Source organism: Phocoena phocoena, chromosome 11, assembly GCF_963924675.1.
Source record: "Phocoena phocoena chromosome 11, mPhoPho1.1, whole genome shotgun sequence".
Classification (NCBI taxonomy): Eukaryota; Metazoa; Chordata; class Mammalia; order Artiodactyla; family Phocoenidae; genus Phocoena; species Phocoena phocoena.
In genome coordinates this window covers 21,103,240-21,123,560 of record NC_089229.1, presented here as the reverse complement: position 1 = coordinate 21,123,560, position 20,321 = coordinate 21,103,240, and the positions used below count along the sequence as shown (strand labels likewise).

Genomic DNA, 20,321 nt, shown 5'->3' with positions numbered 1-20,321 from the left:
TGGGAAAAAAAAATAGCACGAAGCAGTTGGTCCTCACTGCAAAAGAAGCAAAGGATTCAATCAGTCTTATTATGAGAACATCCTGTGTGAATTTCACTCAGCAACAAGGGTCTCCTGGATCAGGTAAGTTATCCTGCTCATTTCTTTTTTAGTATTGAAGTTTCTGAGGGCAACAGACAGTCTCATCTGTCTGACCAGTGAAAAACTCAGTAGAGAATTCTTGAAATATAAAATTCAGAGACAGGGGCTTCCCTGGTGGCGCAGTGATTGAGAGTCCGCCTGCCGATGCAGGGGATACGGGTTCGTGCCCCCGTCCGGGAGGATCCCGCATGCCGCAGAGCGGCTGGGCCCGTGAGCCATGGCCGCTGAGCCTGCGCGTCTGGAGCCTGTGCTCCGCAACGGGAGAGGCCACAACAGTGAGAGGTCCGCGTACAGCAAAAAAAAAAAAAAAATTCAGAGACAGTTTGTCCTGGTTCTTAGCCTTTGGGTAGCTCTTCCAGCTTAGAGTACCTCAAGGCAAGTATAGCTCTTGGGTTGTGAGGAGGGGAGAACGAGGTCAGAAGTAAACTGAGGATTGAGAACAGCTTTGCAAATGGTGATTCTTGGTTGAGCAATCAAAGCTGAAATACACCTAGGAACCATCACTCTTTCCTTTTTCTTGACAATTAGGGCAAGTGTGCTTTAGTTTTTCCACCACAAGGTTTTGAGTGAGAAGACCTTGGTTAAAGCCTTTTTGCTTCATCCCTTAATAGCTGGGTGACTTTAGACAAATTATTTAACTTCACTGAGTTGACCTTCCATGTCTGTAAAATAGGGTAAGAGATAGTGGGCATCATAAATTATAACTTCCTCAAAGGGTGCAAGTAAGGATCAGATGAGATAATGCATGTAGAACCACCTTGTAAACCCGTAAAGGCTGTAGAAATGGCTTAGCAGTGATTATCACATTTATATAGATCACATTTGCCTTTTAAAACTGCTTTCACACTTATTATGTGATTTTTTCTTCACAACGGGTCCATGAAGGAAGTAGAGCAGGAATTATTATCTCTGTTTTACCATCTGTTGATGTAGACAAATGAGGTCCGCAGAAGCTGAGAGACTGTCCTAAGGTGACACAGTGTATTTGGTTGCATTATCCCTAAGCTCAACCCTGGACCTACTGAGTCCTATTCTGAAGCCCTCCCTTCCAAAAAATACCCAACAGTCACAAGCTTGGTATCCACAAGTTATGCTGCAGAAATTATTCCTGCTCAGGAAGCAAGCCACCCTACAACAAGAGTCCAAGGCTAAATAATTATAATATCAGTATGATGATGGTGGGTAGCCACACACTCTGCTAAGCATTTAATAAATATTATTTTATTTAATCCTCATAATAACTCTATGAGGTCGCATGATTATCAGTCCCATTTTACAGATGAGGAAATTGAGGCATAAAATGGTTCGGCTAGGGGCAGGACAGCAATAAAGACGCAGACATAGAGAATGGACTTGAGGACACGGGGAGGGGGAAGGGTAAGCTGAGACGAAGTGAGAGAGTGGCATGGACATGTATACACTACCAAATGTAAAATAGATAGCTAGTGGGAAGCAGCCGCATAGCACAGGGAGATCAGCGTGTGCTTTGTGACCACCCAGAGGGGTGGGATAGGGAGGGTGGGAGGGAGACGCAAGAGGGAGGGGTTATGTGGATATATGTATATGTATAGCTGATTCACTTTGTTATATAGCAGCGACTAACACAACAGTGTAAAGCAATTATACTCCATTAAAGATGTTAAAAAAAGAAAAGAAAATGGTTCAGGAGTTCGTCCATGGTCTGCAGAGCTAGTGAGTGCCAAGGGAGCCTACATGTATTAGTTTGCTAAGGCTGCTGTAATAAAATACCACAGACTGGGTGGCTTAAATGACAGAAATGTATTGTTTTACCATTCTGGAGGCTAGAAGTCCAAAATCAAGGTGTTAGCTGGGTGGGTTCTTTCTGAAGGCTGAGAGGGACGGATCTGTTCCTGGCCTCTCTTCCTGGCTTGTAGATGACTTTTTCCTTGTGTATCTTCACATTGTCTTTTCTCTATGAGTTTCTGTCTCTGAAATACAAATTTCCCATTTGTATAAGGACACCGGTCCTATGGGATTAGGAGGGGACACACTTCCACCCATAACACTGGATATAAACCCAGATTAGTTTACCTCACGCTGTTAAGTATTATGCTTTAATGCTTCCTGACATTACAAAATTATATCAATCTGTATCCTTTTGAGAGGAACGAATGTCAAGACGTAGAACATGGCATTTACCCCCAAATCCACTTTTAGAGCCACTGAACAAAAATCTGCCCTCTAAAAATTCCTAAATTGGAATGTGCTCCCCAAAAATGTTTATCTAAGAGCCTGGTTTCCAGCTTACTAGGCAATTTGGCATCGAGGACTTTTCTCATAAACATTTACAAATATTCTGCTCGGTAATGAAGTTAATCAGTAAACCCCACAACCTCTGGCCTCTGTCACTCCTTACCTAGTCTCATTTTCAGTTGCTGTGAGTAAGCTAAGAATGGTAATGCAGTTTCCGGAGTTAGAAAATCCAGGTCAAATTAGTCCTTGTCACAGCTGCACGTCGTTGGGATTTGCCATGGAAATGATGAGCATGAAGCCTGCTAAAGGTAGGCGGAGGTTCTCAGATGCTGGCGGTGGGGCTTCTGCCACTGGACTGAGGAAACATGGGGCACTTTTGCTTGAGATTCCAGTAACAGATCTCTGTCAAAGGTGGCTCAGTCAGAACCAGAAGACTGGGGTGAGAAGCTGGGGTGGTGTGATTTCTATAGGGTTCCAGGCAGGTGTGTATTTCATTGAGACTAAATCTAAGTGTGTTTTCCCTATAATTCTTCACTGGATAGTGTGTAAAATTAGCACCATTCTTCCAAGTTAAACACTAGGCAGTTCTAGCATTAATGCCTTGGACACTTGAAAAAACCTTTTAAAGTACATGATTTCATGAAGTGTTTTTAAAATGGCAAGTCTCAGATCCCAGTGGGTCATGATATCTATTTTGTGACTTGTGACCAGCATTAAAAATTTAGAATAGAATAGAATAGGAATACAATAGAAATGTCAGAGTGCCCGTCAAGAGGTAAGGATAAGTGTTATTTCACGGAAATTTTGTTTCAATTATTTATACATATGTATAAGTGTGTATGGGGTAATGATATAAGATTTATTTCAAACTATGCATTGTGATGAGAAAAATAAAAAGAGATAAAAAACATTAATTTACTGAACTAGTTTCACAGTAAATTTCTCCCAATAGTCAATGGAAAATCAGATAAGTAGAGTTTACCCTTAAGCCCGTTTTGTTTTCTCTGAAGTAAAATATAGATTATAATTAAAACATAAACAGTATAATATAATGTTGTCTGTTTTAACATTTTTTTCAGAATAGAATCTTACCTTTTGAATTTCCAGCTAAAAGTGAAAGTCAAATCATTTTCATAATAATTACAATTTTGAACATATTTCTGGTTGTAGACTTGGCAGCACGTTATTTTGTTTAAATGTATTGTTTAAAAATGATTGACACTGTATTTTTTTTTTAATTAATTTATTTATTGATCTTGGCTGCGTTGGGTCTTTGTTGCTGCATGCGGGCTTTCTCTAGTTGTGGCCAGCCGGGGCTACTCTTCCTTATGGTGCGTGGGCTTCTCATTGTGGTGGCTTCTCTTGTTGCAGAGCACGGGCTCTAGGCGAGCGGGCTTCAGAAGTTGTGGCATGCAGGCTCAGTAGTTGTGACCCACGGGCTCTAGAGCACCAGCTCTGTAGTTGTGGTGCACGGGCTTATTCGCTCCACGGCATGTGGGATCTTCCTGGACAGGGGTTCGAACCCATGTCCCTTGCATTGGCAGGTGGATTCTTAACCACTGCACCACCAGGGAAGCCCCTGACACTGTATTTAGAGATGGAAATTAGTTGGAAGGCTGCGGAAGTACATTTTCCATCGTTTCAATTTAATAAGCATTTATTAAAGATTTACACTGTGTCAGGCTTTTTGTAAGGTGCCAGGAATGAAGGAGAAAAGGGAATGTAATATATAGTAATCTAATGTATTCCCCAGGAGTTCACAGACTAACCACCACAACAAAAATGTATTGAGGGGCTTCCCTGGTGGCGCAGTGGTTGAGAGTCCGCCTGCCGATGCAGGGGACACGGGTTCGTGCCCCGGTCCGAGAAGATCCAACATGCCGCGGAGCGGCTGGGCCCGTGAGCCATGGCCGCTGAGCCTGCGCGTCCGGAGCCTGTGCTCCGCAACGGGAGAGGCCACAGCAGTGAGAGGCCCGCGAACCGCAAAAAAAAAAAAAGTATTGAATGTTGATGCTTAGGCACTATGCAGTTTACATTCTTTGTCTTAGTTTAGCTTTATTGCAACCTTTCACCTAGATACTATATTTTGTTTCAATTACTATATTATCCCAGCTTTTCTTTAAAAAAGTTTTATTGAAGTATAGCTGCTTTACAATGTTGTGTTAGTTTCTGCTGTACAGCAGTGAATCAGCTATAGGTGTGCATATAGCCCCTCTTTTTTGGATTTCCTTCCCATTTAGGTCACCACAGAGCACTGAGTAGAGTTCCCTGTGCTGTACAGTAGGTTCTCATTAGTTATCTATTTTATACATAGTAGTGTATTATATGATCCTGGCTTTATAGAGGAAGGAACAGAAGCTTAAAGAAGTTCAATGTCTTTGCCAAGTTCACACATCTAGCAAGTTGCAGGCGAACTGAATCCAGGTTTGTCTACACAGAAGTGCTTGTAATGAGTATGTCCTACCACCTCAAATGATATAGCATGAAAGATAAGCCTGTAAACCAACAAAAATGATGGTACATGCTTCTGAGTGCTGCAGTAGAGTGTGTACAGAGGGTAGGAGAGATTAATTCTACCTAGGAAAACTGGGACAGGCCTGACAGAGGAGGTGATGGGTTGACAAACCAGGTGGGGAGAGGCACCAACATCACAAAGGCCTGGCACCAGGAACGGCACACAACTTCATAAACCAAGTCATATCATCTGTTAAGAAACCATGGATTGGGAAATAAAGGAAGGCCGAGAAGGCAATTTTTCCATTCATGAAACATTTCAACAAACATTCATGAGACATTTACTAGAATCAGCGTTGTGCCAGGGATGAAAAACTGGATATAATCTGAACCCTTTATCGGGCTCATCAGAAACTAACTGTGGGTTTATGAAGAAGTGCCATCCTTTGTACGTGAACCTGATTCTCCCATTTGGGTACACAGTGTTCTGGTCACAAACTCCTTAGAGCTGCGCTGTCGGATATGGCAGTCATATCAAATAGCCACATGTAGCTATTTAATTTTAAATTTTAATTATTTAAAGTTACATAAAATGAAAAATTCATTTCCTCATTATTACTAGCTATGTTTCAAATGTTCAATATTCCATATGGTTAGTGGCTACCATGTTGAAAGGTATAGAATGCTTGCATCTCAGAAGTTTCCCTTCGATGGTACTCCTTTAGAGAAATTATTAAATGCTGCCAAATGACCCTCTACCCAGAAAAATGTTGCTTCCCTTTACAGGGGGTCCCAGCCTCTCCTGGAGTCCATTCAAGTGTTCGCATTTAAGAACTCTTCCCTAAACTCCCATGGAGAATTTCTGTTATAAAGAAATCCAAATTCTCCTATTTCTTGATAAACTGATTCTTTAAAAAATCACTCATAAATTGCATTAAAATAGAAATGAATTTACCTTTTCCGAAAGTACACTCTAAAGTTGACCTACCTTTGCCCTCTCCACATCTTACGCTCTGTCAGAAAATTCTGTATTTGCTTACTTGGTTTTATCCCAGCCCTTGACATACTCCCACCCCTCCCCACCCCAAATACACAAACAAGAGAAAGTCTGGGGCCTCTTCTATCTGTTTTCTGTCTGTCTGTCACTGTTGTGTCCTCGGAACCTAGGACAGTGTCAGGCAAATTGTAGGTGTTCAATATATTTATGAGTGAAAGAAGTATCCTATAACTTATAGCATCAAAACAGACTGATGTGTATTAATATTTACTAATTAACTATCATTACAATCAAGATTTTGCTAGGTTCTTTAGGAAACAAACATGTCTTTTTATGGCACTCCACTTATCAAAACTTTTTCTCAGAAACTGTATCTTATACTCAGAATTACCTTATGAGATAGCGAGCCTGGGTGTTAGTAGCCCCATTTTACAGAAGAAACAGAAAAATGTTAGGCAGTTGTTCAATGTCTCACAGTCATTTAATGGAAGCTATTCTTGTCCCACCATTTTGGAGGATGTTGTCCATGCTGGGGTTTTTTATTGTAAGTTGCCTGTATATTTATTGTCTCTACTCTGTGGAAATTTGGTGGGAACACCATGAAATACTAGAAGTGGATGTGCTTTGGGAATAGAGGCATTATTTAATAATATTGTGTACTGATCTCATAGTCTTACCCTGTTTTGTGTTGTTTTCATATAGTAGAATTGATGTCTTTGTGAAAGCGTTCCATTTTAATTGAGATGATTCCAGATATTGATAACATGATTTGACTTGAGTTGGGACTCCATTGTGTCTCTTGACTATTAAAAGATTTTTTGAAATAATGCTCGGAGATCTTGGAATTGTCTTGTGAGGAGAAAACAACTACACATTTCCTTAGATTCTATAGAATCCAGATTCTCTCATTAATTGATTGTGTGACTTCAGGCAAGTTGCTTAACTTTACTAGACCTGTAGATGGAGAGAAACTGGGGCTGGGGGTGGGGATGGGAAGTTGAGTGAGGGTAAGATGGGTCGGAGGATAAAATCTAGATGAAACGGATGATTTTAATGCTTTTAGCTCTTTTCAGTTGTATTCACTCCAGAAATTTTAACCATACTTAGATATTAAATAGATCAAGATTTTGCTCATATTTTAGCTTCTCTTTTTTCTGTAATAATTCCATATTTTTATATTTTTCCATTCTGCAGTCATAAGACAAAGCCCCATTGCCAAAATTTTTTGACTGTCAGATATACTGACTCAGTGCTGGTTTTGTATGGTTAAGTTGGGCATGAAAGAAACAAAATTGATTTTGCACAGATATTGTATCCTTTGTGTTCCGTCAGTGATTTCCTGTATCAATGCAGAAAGCATTTTATTTTAAACAAACATTTAACATACATATTCTCCACTTTGCGTTGTGGAAAGGCCCTGAATTCTAATGCCCATAAACTGTTGGTCATACACTTATAGAGGCTTTAGACATAAAGAAGAACTATAACGTCATGCAGCATGGAGTCTTCTCTTTACAGATAAGTAAAGGGAGGGCCATGAAGGGTAGATAAGTACTATACAACTGGGTTCAGACACCCAGGGACCTAGGTTTAGGGAAGACTTCCCAAGAGAAGCTATACTTAAAGGGAAATTTAGAGGTAAGTGGAGAATAGTGAGATAACGTTCTTGGAGGAGATGGCTGTTGAAGAAAGTTCCGGGCTCAGGAAACAGCATGTGGGAAAGGTCCTGAGTCTGGAAGCAGCAAGCCATATTTAAGGAATATGGAAGTCGGGACATGGGAAATGGCTGGAAAAGAAAGAAAGGGTAAGATCATGCAGAGTCTCGCAGGCCTAGCTATAGGTTACCTGAAAGCGGAGGCATTGAAGGGACTAACAAACTCAAGTACAGAGGGAGGAAGAGAAAAGCTTTAAAGCATCATAGATCTGAAATTATCGCAGAGAGGAGCAATTCAGCACATGGGCTTGGAAGTCAGACTCAAAGTCCAAATCTCAGCTACTTAGGTGTGTAGGAATAAAGTTGCCTAATTACTCTGTGCCTCTGACTACTCAATTTTAAGTGGGGATAATACCATTACCCACTTTATAGGATTTTGTAAGACAGAAATGACAAAAGATAGCATTTGTATATATGCCTGTCCTTTATCTTTGTTTTCTGTGGATTGTTGAATGTTTTCCATGTTGAATAGTTTTTTTAACTTTCCTTTTTTTCTTTTTCTTTTAAACATTCTTGTTTGTTTTCCTTTTCTCCATGTTGAATGTTTTCTTATTGGTTTGCAAAAGCTCTTTACATATGAATGATATGAGTGTTTTGTCTGTCCTCTATGTGGCAGATATCTTTCTGAGCTTTTAACATTGTCATTTAATCTGTTAATAGTTCTTTTACTGTAAAATCAATTTTATATTAAAATTTTAATGTAAATATTCAAATATTTCAATCTTCCCTTAGAGCCTGTACTCCTAACCATATGCTAAACTGCCTCTCTTATTTATAGAATGATGATATTAATTCCAGTTTTTTTATCACTTTTGTTCAGGTGTACTAACAGAACAAGCAGCAGGTCCTCTGGGACAGAATCTAGAAGTGGAACCATACTCACAATACAACAACATTCAGTTTCCCCAAGTTCAACCACAGATTTCCTCATCTTCCTATTACTCCAACCTGGGTTTCTATCCCCAGCAGCCTGAAGAGTGGTACTCTCCTGGAGTATATGAACTCAGGCGAATGCCTGCTGAGACTCTCTACCAGGGAGAGACTGAGGTAGTGGAGATTCCTGTGACAAAGAAGGCCCGACTGGGTACATCAGCAGGGAGAATAAAAGGAGATGAGCTATGTGTTGTTTGTGGAGACAGAGCATCCGGTTACCACTATAATGCACTGACCTGTGAGGGGTGCAAAGGTAAGCCTCTTTTGGTTGGCAGTTTTCTCCTTATTAAAGTTTTTCTCTACTGGTTGTTGAAATCCCTCAAACTGGATTCTTCCCTTTTCCCAGATAACTTCCCATTTTCTCCTCCTCTGCTCTTACTTCTTTCTACATCTTCTCCTTCATTGGGATGTCATAGATTTCTAGGGAAAGCTTATTAGAGTATTTAGCTTGGATATAAGTAAACTTTTTCCTATTCACAACCTCACACATAGTTAGAAGGCATTTATGATTGTGGGTTTTGTTTGTTTGTGTTGTTTTTTAAAAGAAAGAGAAATTGCTGAACTCATCTCTTTTAAAATTAAGGTCAAGGACAATAAGATTTTATTCAATAAATATTTTAACATACATTTTCGTGTACTCTAGTTAATTGAGAAAGAGACAGAGGAAGAAAAACAAACAAAAGAAAACAAAAAGGAAGTAATGATAGCCTATATTCAACAAATATTTCACTTAGCAGGAAAACAGATCTGTGAGCAATTCTGTAGGGGAAATCAATGAAATTGTAATCCATTTAGGATGGATAAGGTATAACACATGAAACATGAAGATGACTCAATATAAAGCCCTATGTGATCATTCTCCCGGTAAGGACACAGATGATAAGTTTGTAAAATTTGAGAAGAAAGAACATAATGGACTAGTAGGTTCATCTATTTATTTTTGCATTTGTTCTTTCAACAAATATTTATGGGATGCCTACCATGTATTAGGCACTCTGTTAGCTTCCAGGACTTTGAAAGCTGATAAAGAACTGTCCCTGGAGCAGAATCTGTTGAATGGCGAGCCAGTTTGGTGTTCCCAGATGCCAATGATTGCCATAAAAATAAACAGAGGACCCAGCCACGTAAGAATGGCTCTAGGACATTTCAAACCTTTGAAAGTTCAAGTGATCAGATTGTCTAAAATTATATTAGTCAGCTCTTTAAAACTTGGTGTGATTTCATTAGATTTTTTAAAAACAAAGTAGTATTTATGCCCCAAATTTAAAAATTAAAACAGATCTATAAAGAAAATTTCAAAGATCTCGTTTATGGCCTTTAAAATACTCTTATCCGTTTGTGGAGAGCCAAGTCTATATGGGTAAAAGTTACATATAAATTCTTTGAAGACATAGATTGTGTCTTCTTCAGCTCTGTTACACCTCATAGCATCTAACACAGTGTCTGGTACATAGTAAATGTGTAAATAAATAAAAGCATAGTAAATTTGGAATGCCATAATGAAAATCCATGCTCATCGCTTCCTAGCTAAGACGGGGTGTAGCTTCAAATCTCCTGCTTCTAAATCTAACCCCAGAGACTCTATTATTAACCACCAAGTGACGATTCTGCTCTCTGAGCTATTGTTCAAGGCTAATATTGACTAACTTGGTAGCCAAAGGAAGAGAATCAAGTGCTCCATTTAGGTGTCAAGGTATTGGTGTTATATCCAAGCCAAGGGGATAAAACCTTGAAGTTAGTAACCTGGGCCAGCTCACCTCCTTACAGGTGAACGCTGGAGTGAAACCTGGTCCTCCTGAGAATTCCGGGGCGTGGCCGAGTGAGTAGAGGGAGACCAGAGTGCCGTAGACAACCCTAAGAAACAGCGACTCAAAGACAGGCAGAGGATGAGAAGCCCATAAAGGATAGAAAATAGAAGTCAAAGCTAGGAAGCTACTAGGCAAGTGCAGGGTCAGGAGACCAGGGGACAGAAAACTGGTCTAAGGAGAACCGGTCCTCTGGGGAGCTCAGGGAGGAAAAGCTGGATCTGAACGTAGGTATATTTTTAAAAGCAGAGAAAGGCAGGGCTTTTTCTTTGATTTTGATTTGAGACTTTGCCCCCATGATGACAGCAGAAGGACAAGAGTGCAAGAGCAGATGAGATACAGCCAGGCAGGGCCCATGTTCTACATCAGGGTTTGGGAATTGTTTTCTGTAAAGAGACGGATAGTAAATATTGTAGGCTTTGCACCATAGCGGCCTTGTTGCGATTATGCAACTCTGCAAACTCAGCCACGTAAGAGTGGCTTTACTTAGCCTACAAAAATAGGCAGGACAATAAAAAACAGGCAGTGGGCCAAATTGGGCCTAGGGCCTAGCTGTAATTTGCTGACCCCTGTTCTAGACCAATAACTCTCAGAATTAACTGGAAACTATGCAGTGAGAGAGCACAGCACTCAGGGTATATATGCAAGAAAAATAACCTTTTTTGTATAATTGGATTTAATCCAATTTCAAGCCCTGGTGGAAACTTTATTTCATCAATTCAGGATGAATCTACTGAGTTTTCTGGGCCCTGGGGGTGGGGCTCTGGTTCTTGGTGCCGTTAACATAGTCCAGCGTCTGTTGAGGGCTGTTCTCTCTGGTCTTCGCTCACCAGTGGGAAAGGTCTCTGAGGTGCTATCCTGGCGTCCTGAGCACACCCCTGCTTCCCATCTGGCCCCACCGGCTTCCCTGCTGCTCAGATGGGTGGGCTCCTGATGCTACCGCACTGTCACCTGGAACGCCTGGCTGCCCAGGGAAACCACACGGCCACGTCATCCGTTCCTGTGCCTTGTGGGGTGCAGGGAACCCCAAGGGCATCCCCTGACTCTCCCCAGGAAAGAGCACAAGAATCCCTCTCTTCTAGGATTTCTCAGTGATGTGGAGTTCCCACAAGCTTTCTGCAAACCCAATCCCAGGACTCAGTCTGAGGATTAGGGGGCGGGAGGGACAGAGTTCAGGACCTTCTCGTGTACTTAACACGTCTTAACTCTTTGGTTGTCTGCCTCTCCCAATCTGGGGAAATGTTGTTAGTGTCTGGGATCTTGGGGCTTAGGCTTTGGTGACTGAAAAGCCAATAATTGGCTCCTTTGTGCTTTTTAGATGTTCTCTAGAGAAAATAAATGGAAATCATTCTGGCTTAGTAAATGGGGAGGAAGTACAAGGTGCTGCCACAGCAAAACCATGACCCTGCTTGCCAGCAGAGACAACAGAAGCGCAGCTCTTTCTTCACTTCCACTTCTCAAATATCTTACAAGGGCGTCTGTTTGGCAGAGCTTAAATTGTATCCACATTTAGCGGCAAGGGAGTCTGGGAGAGATTGTGTTCAACTGTCCTGCCTTCACAGTAGAGGACGCACGAATCCAACTAGCCAACCTCAGTTGACAGAATACGTAACTTCTCTGAGCCTCCAATCTGTGAATTAGGAATAAGATCTATTTTTTACAGGGTTCTTGTGAGGATTAAATTAGATTTTTTTATGTAAAGATCCTGGTAGCTCTCTTGCCTTAGGACTTCACTGCAGACCTTTCATGAATGTAATACTTTAAACACACACAGACACACTCATACATACCCACGAGAAATTTTTTCTTTTTTTTGGTTGCTCTGTGTCTTAGTTGCGGCAGGCAGGCTCCTTAGTTGCGGCTGGCGCGTTCCTTAGTTGTGGCATGCGAACTCTTACTTGAGGCGTGCACGTGGTATCTAGCGCCCTGACCAGGGATTGAACCCACGTCCCCTGCTTTGGGAGGCGTATTCTTAACCACTGTGCCACCAGAGAAGTCCCAATTTTTTAAAACTTAAAAATAAAGACCACGGTTAAACTTCCTGATTTCACTGGTCTCTGTTTCTGTTATAAATACTTTAATTTTTCTTAAGGTTTTATTTGTTATAGGTATTTATGGCATCAATGAGATAAATTTTGATTTTTTTAAAAAAAATAACAACTGCAGAACACAAGCATAATGCCAAGTGACAATGAGAGCTATTTGCTCGGCACTAGATTAAATCGAGAGCTGTCCCTCCCCCTCAGTTATCATTGTAGAGCATATGGAAATATGCTAAGGTCTGGATGAATTTTGATTCAAACCTCAACTGAAAAACTGATCTGCATCTGACTGGATATTTCAAGTGGCTGCATTCCCAAATAGGTCAATGTCAATGCCACTCACAACCGTCTCCATGCCAGGAAAGAATGGTAGAACATTTAAAAGGCATTTTATGAGCAAATGGGGGACTTTTCATCCTTTGGAACATATTTTTATATAAGATAGTGAACCAGCATTAGACTTAGTTCTGAAGTTTTAGAAAATATTCTAGAATTATTGAAACAATTGTGACATGTAGGATAGATGTAGCGAGTTTCCAACAGGCCTTTGGTTTATGGGTTAGAGCTGAAGTGCCCTGACTTACTTATAAACTTACTGCAATCCTATTTGATTTTGAGGTCTGATTTTATAAAATTTAATAATGATCCCAATGAACTCTATAGGTCAAATTATCTTAGAGTGTGATTCAAGGGGTGGGGATTAAACGATTTCACTGCATTGGAAGACTTTTGTTATAAAAGTCTTGGGAAGAGTAGGACTCTGAAGGCAGATAACCTGGATTCCAACCCCAGCTGATTCTCTTCCAAGTTACTTAATGTCTCTGGGCTTCAGACTTCGTACCTGTAAAATGAGGATAATAATAAAGATGAGGAGGAGGAAGGTGAGATGATGGCAATGTGATGATGATAGACAGAGAAATAGCATACATCAAGGGATTATTTTGTGCAGGCTTTATCAGGAGACTTTACATATACTAACTCATTTCATCTTCAAGAAAACCCTTTGAGGTAGATTTAAATAAGATAATGTGTGTAAAGTGATTATCATAGTCTTTGCCAATAGGAAACCCTCAATAAATGTCTGCTATTATTACTATTATGATTGGGTTGTCATGAAGAAAAAATGAGACATTGGTGGGGTTTTTTTTTGTTGTTGTCGTTCTTTTTATTTTTTTTAAGTTTCCTTTTTTTTTCACAACTCACACACATACACTGTATTTTATTTTTACAAGAGATAAATAAACTGACACCAAGCATTGTAAAGGGATGACCACAACAAAAGCAATGATGATTGCAATTACCAAACATGAAACACATTTGTACTATGTCATAATATTGACATTCAGTCCAGTAATCCACCACTGTAACAGCTTCTTTACTTTGCAGTGAAAATTGATTTGTATATTTTTGCCTCTGAGTCCTTGTGGGATTTTTTTTTTTATTCAAACAGAAAGTCACAAAAATTATAATCATCCTCAATAGTTCACTCAGTCCCATGTAATTAATTTTTTTTTTCATCTTGATCTTTTGTTAGCACTTTTACGAATTCATCAGGTTTCCATTAGAGTTCTGAAAATGCTTATTCATTCAGTTCAGCAGTATAGTCAGTTACCAGAAACCTGTACTTGTCAGAGTCTTTTCCATGAATTCCTTGAAGTTGAAACACTTTTATAGGAACATTTTTGTGAAAGCATCAGAGTACACCCAGAACTGTCTCTAAATGACAAAAGACTTAAAAATGACCACGGTTAAAGATTTGATGAAAGTTCATAATAATGCAATTGACAAGGAAATTTAGTTATTTCTGAGATATACATTTTAAAGTAATAACTAGAATTATGACTTATAATATTATACAAGAACATATAAGATTTTTAGAAATTTCATGTAATGTCTGAAACATTTATATTAACATATTTCCATATAAATAACCCAAAGAAAGTTTAGTATTAGTTGTTTTTTGTTTGTTTGTTTTTTTATACTGCAGGTTCTTACTAGTCATCAATTTTATACACATCATTGTATACATGTCAATCCCAATCGCCCAATTCAGCATACCACCATCCCCACCCCACTGTGGTTTTCCTCTCTTGGTGTCCATACATTTGTTCTCTACATCTGTGTCTCAACTTCTGCCCTGCAAACTGGTTCATCTGTACCATTTCTCTAGGTTCCACATACATGCGTTAATATACGATATTTGTTTTTCTCTTTCTGACTTACTTCACTGTGTATGACAGTCTCTAGATCCATCCACGTCTCAACAAATGACTCAATTTCGTTCCTTTTTATGGCTGAGTAATATTCCATTGTATATATGTACCACCTCTTCTTTATCCATTCGTCTGTCAATGGGCATTTAGGTTGCTTCCATGACCTGGCTATTATAAATAGTGCTGCAATGAACATTGGGGTGCATGTGTCTTTTTGAATTATGGTTTTCTCTGGGTATATGCCCAGTAGTGGGATTGCTGGATCATATGGTAATTCTATTTTTAGTTTTTTAAGGAACCTCCATACTGTTCTCCATAGTGGCTGTATCAATTTACATTCCCACCAACAGTGCAAGAGGGTTCCCTTTACTCCACACCTTCTCCAGCATTTGTTGTTTGTAGATTTTCTGTTGATGCCCATTCTGACTGGTGTTAGGTGATACCTCATTGTAGTTTTGATTTGCATTTCCTAATAATTAGTGATGTTGAGCAGCTTTTCATGTGCTTCTTGGCCATCTGTATGTCTTCTTTGGAGAAATGTCTATTTAGGTCTTCTGCCCATTTTTGGATTGGGTTGTTTGTTTCTTTAATATTGAGCTGCATGAGCTGTTTGTATATTTTGGAGATTAATCCTTTGTCCGTTGATTCGTTTGTGAATAGAGACATCGTTTTTAAAACCTCCAGCCCTGTACCTGGCACACCTTGAGTGCTCATAAAACATTCGGTATTGTTGTTTTGTTGATGAATTCCTATTATTTTATCATCGTTATTCTTCTCTTCATCCAGCCCCCTTAATTTGGATCGTACACTATTTTCAAAACTCTCTTCCTATTAGTTAACTAATTAAGCCTCTAGCTGCTGGGAGTTTGAATTAATTAATTCAATTTTTTTCAGTAAATATAATTAAGTACCAACTATATGCCAGCCGTTATTGTAAGCCTACGTGATACAGTGGTGAACAAAACAAAATTCCTGCTCTCACTTTCACCATTTTAAAGCAAAGTAGGAAAACAGTTTACATAATTGAGCTAAAATAGAAAAAAAGAGAAACCAGTAAAGCAAACAAACAAAAAAGATTAAAAATACAAAAGCGATAAAATCGTATCTAAAAGAACATATAGAAAAAGGAAACGATAGAATGGTGATTTCCAATGAATAAAAGTTGATATATCAAATAAATATAGAGCAATGATATAAGACAAACTGAAGACAATAGAAATTAGATTTAAATAAGAAAAAATGTTTAAACTAAATATATAAGCAATATATAAATAGGAAAGTAGTGACTAGAGGCCACTAGTCAGTATAAGCCTCCAGCTCCTGGGAGTTTGCCTACCTGGGAGTTTAAACTGCTGTTAAGGGCCTGAAAAGCCCAACCCCTGCGGATGTTACCCTTGCCCTCAGTCTCCCAAGGATACCCAGTAGGGGTGAGGGTGTCCACGGATTTTTGCTTTCAACTCCTTTAGATAACTTCATCACTTGAACATTTTGTCAAAGCAATGAGTACATGTCATTCAAAAGTCAAACGGTAGAAAAGCCCCTGCCCAACCATTTCTGCCCCAAGTCCTGTTCCCCAGAGGCAACCACTGATAACCACTAGTGGTTTTGTGTTTTTGTGTTTTGAATTTTGTTGTTTGATCATTTGGATAGGCTTTATCTCCACAGAACCATCTCCCCTCCTTACAAACACAGAATTAAAGATATAGAGAAGGCATACAATTTTTAAAATAATATTCCTTTATTATACTTTTCATATCCATGGAATTAGTAGTAATGGCTCTCTTTTATTTCTGATACTAGTAATTTGTGTCTTCTCTCTCTTTCTTGGTTAGCCTTGCTAGATATTTTTCAATTTTATTGACCTTTTCGGAGAACCAGCTTTGGTTTCATTGATTTTCTCTGTTGTATTCCTATTTTCTTTTTTTTTTTTTGTGGTACGCGGGCCTCTCACTGCCGCGTCCTCTCCTGTCGCGGAGCACAGGCTCTGGACCCGCAGGACCAGCGACCATGGCTCACGGGCCCAGCCGCTCTGCGGCACGTGGGATCTTCCCGGACCAGGGCACGAACCCGTGTCCCCTGCATCGGCAGGCGGACTCTCAACCACTGCGCCACCAGGGAAGCCCTGTATTCCTATTTTCAATTTCACTGATCCTGCTCTAACTTTTATTACTTCTCCTCTTCAGCTTACTTTGGATTTAATTTGCTCTCTTTTCTAGTTTCCTAAGGTGGAAGTTTAGATTATTGGATTTTATGTATTTCTTTTCTAATGTATTCGGTTAATGCTATGAATTTTTCCTCTGAGTACTGCTTTTGCTATATCCCACAAATTTTGATGAGTTGTATTTTCATTTTCATTTAGTTCATTTCTACGTTTTTCCTTTGATAGCCACCTTTGTATTTTAGATGTACTTTACGTGTAGCATTTCAGAAACACTTTGTTACTGAAACAGGTAGGACTAAGTGTAAAACATATCATATTTCTCTATTTCTGTAATCAAATTTAATCTTTCCCAGGCTCATAATCCCCCTGGCTGATGAGAAATTCCACTGGGGATATATTTGGGGATGCTCTTTTCCCCAGAAACATGCACAAATCTCAGGGGTCTTACACAGGGGGGAATATTTTGGTACTGGTTGGTATGCTCCTTGTTCACCTTTGAATTGATCCCTTGAGAGTGGACAACTCAGTCACCTTTTGACATGGGTATTTTATCTTAGGGTTTCCAAGGTCATGTTATTAGTATCTTCTTGTCCTCATCTCAGAGCTATCCCATTAGAGATTTGTCACCTCTCTAGAGGCTCTTTATGGGTGCTGGTCCAATACTCAGAGAACCTGTGAGACTCATCCCATTCTCAGGCTCTGGTGAAGTTCCCCAAACCTCTTTCCAGCTAAGCTGCCTCTGCTCCCCCAACTCTAAAAGCATTGACCTCTGCCTCCATCATCTTTGATATGATGCAGTGTAACCCTTTCAATGAGGGGTTGAAAACAAAAGCCCTATCCAAGAGTTATCTTTATCTAGAGGTAAACAACTTCAGCTTTTGTCTTAGCAAGTGAGCATAAAAAGATGGCTACCCTCTTGGGATGGGATAGAAAAGCAAAAGACAACAAAACATCACCCCCAAACCCCAAAACAATAGGACCAAGTATAAATCACACATGAATCACTTGATAAATCATCCTTTACATTAAAATTCCTAAAATTGTTGAAAAATACACATTTATGGACTCAGACAAACTGGGGAAAATAATGATTCTCAGTTATGGGCTGGACAGTTTCCACTGGAGACTCTTTATTTCATTTATCCTTATAGTGGCTCCTTGAGATAGTATTATCATCTCCTTTTTCCAAATAAAAATACCAACACTCAGAAATTTGCCCGGATCTCACAACTATGAAAGAATGCAGTAGAACTGGTACTCAAATCTGCAGGACTCTTTTGTTTGTTTGTTTGTTTGTTTTGCAGTACATGGGCCTCTCACTCTTGTGGCCTCTCCCGTTGCAGAGCAACAGGCTCTGGACGTGCAGGCTCAGCGGCCACGGCTCACGGGCGCAGCCGCTCTGCGGCATGTAGAATCTTCCCGGACCAGGGCACAAACCCGTGTCCCCTGCATCGGCAGGCGGACTCTCAACCACTGCGCCACCAGGGAAGCCCAGACTATGTTATTTTAATGAACTTTTATTTCACAGTATTTTTTTTTTTTTTTCTAGAGGGAGTATAGAGGTTTGATGAATGCCCTTTGACTACTAAGTTGTTTGTTGGTTTGCCTACTTTGGAGTGACATTAGGCAACTTCCAAAAATAATTCAAAGTCAGTTCTTTTTAAACTTATTTAAGAAAAAAAAATTAGAAATTATAGTGATAAAAGTAAGTGTTGGAAAATCAGGTAGACATTTTTTTGTGGCTCCCTAACAGATAAAGGGGGAAAAAACCCTTAAAAGCAACATTAACAAGAGCTAAATAGTCAAGAATAATTTTTATCAACTGCATCTCAAAAGTTTGAGAGTTTTTTTGCTTTTTCAAAAACAACGACCTAAAACAGCTCCTGCCGGGCGATCAGGAGTCTATTACTGAGTTCTAAAAATTTCAGCGAACAACTCAAAGAGAGGAATTGAGATCCTAAAGCCCAAGAAACTGTGTGATGGAGACCAAAGCTTACCTGGTTCAGTATGGGCAGCTGTTCTGTCTAGTTTGTGCTACTTTGCAGTTTTCTACCAGCGAGACAGAGGTGGAGCAGACATCTGGAGTGGGGAGGGAGAACAGGAGGTTTCTGAAGAAGCTTTGGATGAAACTGTGGAGCACTTCACATGCAAAATAGGATTTGGGGAGATTAATGTCAAAAGACAATTTTTAGGAATGTAATCTCCTAACTAGAAGGACAGCATAATATAGTGGTTAAGAGCATAGAGTATGGAACTGAGCCTATCAGCATTCAAATCTGAGCTTTACCATTTACTTGTAGGACCTTGAGCAAATTACTTAATTTCTGTGTAACTCAGTCTCCTTACCTATAAGAGAGAGATAAGACTAGGTCTACCTCATAGGAGTGTTATTAGTGTTAAGTGAAACGCCATATGCAAAGTGTTTAAAAGTGCCTGCTACAAAATAAGTCCTGTACAAGTGGGTGGTGGAGTCCTTTTTATTCTATGGTCTGCTGAGGCAGAACTAAAAGCTGACTTTCTTTAGGCCATATTGGATGTTAAGATAACTAATTCCCCAGTCCTATGTGTTTGTTGCTGTTTAGAAAGTCAGGAGACCCTTAGAGGTTGAAACATCAACCAACATTTTATTGATTTCAAAGTAATGTGTGGCCTACTGTCAGTCCCTGGAGTCCAGTATGTGCATGTGTGTCTGTGTGGGCACGTATGTATGTATGAGTTGGGAGTAGGGTATGGTATGGGTTCTATCTGTATAAAGAAGCAGAAAAGCAGGATGTCCAGTATTCTGCGTAACTGAGGGATCCATTTTACCATCCTATAGCTTATTCGCCTGCCACCCCAGGAAACCCCCTAGCGCTACACACTCCCCTGAGGGCAATGCCAGCCCTGTCTATTCATCTTCGTTTACCAGGGAGCCTCTGTTCCTCAGTGAATTTCCTTTCCATTCATTTTCATATGACTTTTCTGATATGGGCATTGTTGAATATGCACAAGATAGAGGCAGAGGTATGTGTACGGATTGATTTGCATAAGTATAAATGCAGTATGTGTAGCCTTATTTAAATGATAGGATGATAACATTGTGTTGCCACCTCAGAGTGAAAGCTAATTAATTCAGCTATTGAGATGATAATGATTCCTTTCTCAGTTAATACCAGAGCAAAAACAACCTGCAGAATTGTCCTAGCACTGCTCCTTTGACTCATCCTGGAATAAGGAATTTTATTTCAGTTCATTATTGAGCTATCAATATCTGTCATGGTTTTAGAGGGAATTGTGCCTGGGAGGGGCTGAAAATTAGTGGGAAGATTGACTCAAGTAAGCTAAAGTGGTCATTGAGATCAATCATTTGGTATCAGGAAAAAGTTCTTTTTTTCTTTCCTTTTCTTTCTTTCTTTTTTTGTCTGTAGTCTCTTTTGAATTACACGATGTGGTGTTTGCACTCCCAATATCAACACTGATCTGAAGCACAGTCTTTTTTTAGACTCTGTGTGATTGGATTTGACATTTAGGAAAATGGTAATACCATTCCTACTGAAAGTTATACCAGCTCACAAATTCAAAAGCAAGTCTATGACTTTTTTAACCTTGACATCTCTAACTTTTTCTTCAGCTTGTTTTCATATTGAGTTAGTTATCAAGTCCTGAAT

General features: G+C 39.6%; 1 protein-coding gene across 9 annotated transcripts in view; it reads left to right on the top strand.

The window, feature by feature from the left end:
- The window catches only part of NR1H4 (nuclear receptor subfamily 1 group H member 4), a 48,857-nt gene that overhangs the window by 5,723 nt on the left and 22,813 nt on the right, over positions 1 to 20,321 (top strand). For 4 of the 9 annotated variants that reach the window (XM_065888250.1, XM_065888248.1, XM_065888249.1 and 1 more), the window contains exons 1-2: positions 2,555 to 2,663; positions 8,341 to 8,706. In XM_065888250.1, coding sequence (XP_065744322.1) covers positions 2,555 to 2,663; positions 8,341 to 8,706 — 475 coding nt within the window. Of the gene's footprint in view, positions 1 to 2,533; positions 2,664 to 8,340; positions 8,707 to 20,321 lie in introns of those variants that run through there. The other 5 variants (XM_065888251.1, XM_065888246.1, XM_065888244.1 and 2 more) reach the window with 3 other exon arrangements.